Below are 4,078 nucleotides of genomic sequence, written 5' to 3'. Positions count from 1 at the left end.
CTTTCGAACCATTGCATTAGTGTAATTACTCCCCCAATGCCATTAAAAGTTTTTGGCTTTGAGTTGGAGAATTCCTTGTAAGTACATTCTCTTACTTGACCATGACCAGTGCCACGATTGGAATGATTTGTGCTGCTCCCTGTACTACCATTTCCATTGGAGTTTATTTGCGAGAGAGCTGTTGTTACTGCTGCTGTGATAGCAGCCTGGACCATGGCCGGATCATACGTTGGTGGTGGAGGTGGTGGTGGCGCCGTGCCCGGCCTGGGCCTTAGGTTTGGACGAGGGGGCATCGCGCTGCCAAAAGAAAATGAGAGATTATAAGTTTTGGTAGTTGAGAGTTGAATGATATTGAGTTAACTTTCTTTAATAGTTCAAGAACTTGGTTTGACCAACACATGGTCTTGAGCTTGATTTACAAATGGAGTTTGAATAGATATATTTATGAATTGAATGAACTGCACATACTTATCATACGAAAGAGATATGTCCTATATATATTAAACATATAGTTGTGTTACATCCGAGTTTAGACAAAATTTTTTGACCTTTCTAAAGGTCTCCGATTACAGAAAGTTTAAAGAAAATAATACTCTTATCCGAAGTCCTAATTTATAACAAAATTCGGAATTGTGGCAAGCACTACTTGCGACGTAGGTTGCGCTTGGAGCTTGACTCCGCATCCGATTGCTTCGATTCCATTAGACGCCTATCAAAAGCGGCTTGTTGTTCCCTTAATTCGGCTAGGGCTGCAATCATTTGTGCTTGGAATGCCTCGGTTTGGAGTTGGGCATTGTCCTGAATTCTATCCAGCCTACGGATGTCAGAAGTGTGAACCTGTACTTCTATGTTGACATACCGAATCCGGCTAGCTTGAACTCCGGATTGGTAGGACTGATTGGCTAGCTTGCCCACCATTACTGGTAGTGCCCGATCAGCTGAACCTCCGCCGCGGACATCATAGAAGTCACGGCACATGCCGTAGGGAGGGCGTAGGTTTTGTTGTTGGCTCCAATGGTGGAGGTGACTCCCCCATACAGGAGTGGGTCCTTGGAAGTTCCTCACATGGACGGGAGGATGTGGGGCCGGTGGATTGATAACCTCTGGCTCTGAATCTGTACCAGAGTCATCTCCTTCATCCAACTCTATAGGTTCTTCTTCTTCTTCGGGATCTTCTGCGATCCATCCTCCATTACCTTGGTTGGGGTAGTGGGGGTCATCGGGGTGGTGGAATCCAACCATTGAGTCTGTACGAGAATAGGGTTAAGAATTTACTATAAGCTAGAGTACATGAAATTTACCCTTAAGTGTAATGGTTGTTGATACTCAAATACTCCCTTAGTATTATTTAACGATACGTTTTTGGTAAGTTTTAAATTTGTTGTCCACTGCAGACACTCCTCGACACATGTTAGTCGGCTCTCGGACAAATATAGTTGATCAGGCTATATTCTTCCCAGTTCCAATTACATGTCCCAAGGCGTACCTGCACTGCACAACTTATTTATAATACTTCTAAAATGGTCCGATGTGAAACTGTTATTAGCATGAAATGAGTGCATGCTTACTTTACAAAAACTAAATAAATTTAATTTCAAAAGTATGACTCTTCTCAGAGTGTTTTTGCCCAGTTGAATTTATAGTTGTATACCAAAAATGGTTTTGATATACTTAATTCACTATAAACAATGCTCTGATACCAATCTGTCACACCCCCAAACCAGAACGGCGGAAACGTTCGGGGGCGGAGGACGTCATATTCAGTATCATAACAGTTCATAGAAAGGAAAGTACACACCACCATACATATATAAAGGTTTTAAAAATGTTTACATAATTGTATTCATTAAATGTTCAAAAGATAAATACATAAACATCTTTCAAAAGAAGTAATTAACGCCAGCGTGTTAATCCCCAAAAGTTGATTTCCAAACCTGCTTAGCGGTTCCCTGAGAATACAAGTTATTTCAAAGAGAAAGTGTCAACAATTAAGTTGGTGAGTTCATAAGTGGTTTAGAAAATTTGTATGCCATTCCAAATTGAGAGTATGTTTTCCAAGAAAATCCCTTATGTTTTTATAAAAGTGTGAAATGCATGAGAATATTTGTATTGAATAATGTAGATAGTTGAATCAAGAAAATCCCTTATTTTCCTATTAGTTGTTTCTTTTGTATACAGGAAAAATCCCATATTTTCCTAAAGTAATAGTTAGCCTAATGTCCCAGACTAAAAACCGAAAGCAAATGACATGCTTTAGAAGGTTGAAGCATAGATTTATATAATAAAACCTATTAGAAGATTTCAGTTTGCTAGATGAAGAATACTTTTAACAGCTACTCATTCATCAATCAGAAGTACTATAATAATTGTATATCCGATGAGTTTTATAACCATACTAAACATACTATGCCCGTAGCAACGTTCTTCAGGCGTCGTAGCGTTATGACAAACTGTCACCCCAAAGGACGGACTGTAGCTAACAGTCAGGGTGCGGGATCATGACTTCCCGTATAGATCTATACACATTTGACACGTTCTCCGAACGGGAGACTCTGGTTATAGACATGACTTGTAGCGGTACCTTTTAGCAAAAAGGTATTATTTGAAGATATACACGTCTCACGGATTCTCAACTAAGTCTGTATTAAAGTAGTAGTTTTGTATGCAAAGTTTATCGTTTTTCACAATGTTTGACAAAGCATAAATCATAAGTTCTTTGAATGCATAAAATGATTTATTAAAGAATGTTACCATTGATATGATGTATTTGTATGTAAACGTATAAATAAAACATTATTTCTATTTATAAAACATATTGTATCCCAAGAGGGTAAAGCTGTGTTGTGAGGTGTTTTGCATGATGATGACTTCATAAGATAGTTAAAACAACAGTATGAAAAGTATAGCAAAAGATCGATGTTTCACACGATAATAACCGTATGTTTACTTGTATTCCCCCCCCCTTTAAAAGAGTATAAAAAGCATTTAAAACGTATTTAAAGTGTGTTTGTAGGGGTATGAACTCACCTGAAGGTTTGAAGAAAGCGAGATGGAAACCGGGCAGAATTTCGTCTCGGGAAACGGATTTTTCTTGGGATTCTCGGGAATCTCGGGAGTAAAAACGATCTTCGGGACTTGGGCAAAAAGACCAGGGCTTCGGGTTAGCACGGGCACCGAAAATGTGACATCCCCATTTTCACGGCCAGAAAAGACCGATGTTGTTTATGCTTTATAAAAATCAGAGTACTTCATTTTATAAAAATGTTGCGGAATTTGTTCCCAGAAAAACATGGTAAATACGTTATTAAAACATTTTCGAAGAAACGTATTTATTTCATTTTAAAACGTTTGGGATGTCATCGTTAATACAGAAACATAAGCATAAACAGAACTTACAATTATTTACACTAGTGATCTACATCTCTTTAAATCTCTCAGTGTAGTGTCACTTCATATCAACACCTGTGATATAAATAAACTGAGTGGGTCAGGTTGGGAAACCTGGTGAGTACATAGGGTTTTCAACCCACAATAATATAATTATTATGTTTAAACAATCAAATAATCAACCCAATTACCCATCCCCATTATCTTCTTTATTCTTAAGGATCTACCCTAAGAATCAGCTATTTCTCATTCATTCATTCCTAAGGATCATCCTAAGGAAACAACATGAAGTCCATTGTTGCCAATGACACTTTGGTCAAGCGCAGCTGCTAATCTTGTCACTTAGGCACAGCTGCCAGAATTGGGACATTTCCTATGAGGCGCTTCTGCCGGTATTGACCTTTTAACGCCACTGTCATGGTCATAAGGCTCCCTATTAGGCACAGCTGTTGATACTGTCCTTAGAGCGCAGCTGCTAGGACGTTTACCGTAGATCTAAAACATCTACGGGTTGTGGCGCAGCTGCCAGTGCTCATCTATAGGGTACTTGGTCCACTGCTGCCAATGTATTACCTATAGGGCACTAGGTCCGTACTACTAATGTTCCTCTATTTCAGCTTTTATCCCTCATCATTCATCTACCCATGTTTTACGCAACATATTTTGTAGATATAAAATACTTTATACAGTT

General features: G+C 38.8%; 1 protein-coding gene across 1 annotated transcript; it reads right to left on the bottom strand.

The window, feature by feature from the left end:
• Window positions 1–526: 526 nt before the first annotated feature.
• Window positions 527–3,169, bottom strand: LOC145069594 (uncharacterized). Its single transcript, XM_079016545.1, has 2 exons — window positions 3,028–3,169; window positions 527–1,247 (listed from the first exon to the last, which is right to left on the bottom strand). Exon 2 carries the CDS (start codon window positions 1,240–1,242, stop codon window positions 643–645), a length of 600 nt encoding a protein of 199 aa, XP_078872671.1. The 5' UTR covers window positions 1,243–1,247; window positions 3,028–3,169; the 3' UTR covers window positions 527–642.
• Between the last annotated feature and the right edge of the window lie 909 nt (window positions 3,170–4,078).

Source organism: Lactuca serriola, chromosome 8, assembly GCF_051521515.1.
Source record: "Lactuca serriola cultivar US96UC23 chromosome 8, Lser_US96UC23_V15, whole genome shotgun sequence".
Classification (NCBI taxonomy): Eukaryota; Viridiplantae; Streptophyta; class Magnoliopsida; order Asterales; family Asteraceae; genus Lactuca; species Lactuca serriola.
This window is presented reverse-complemented; position numbering and strand designations above follow the sequence as displayed.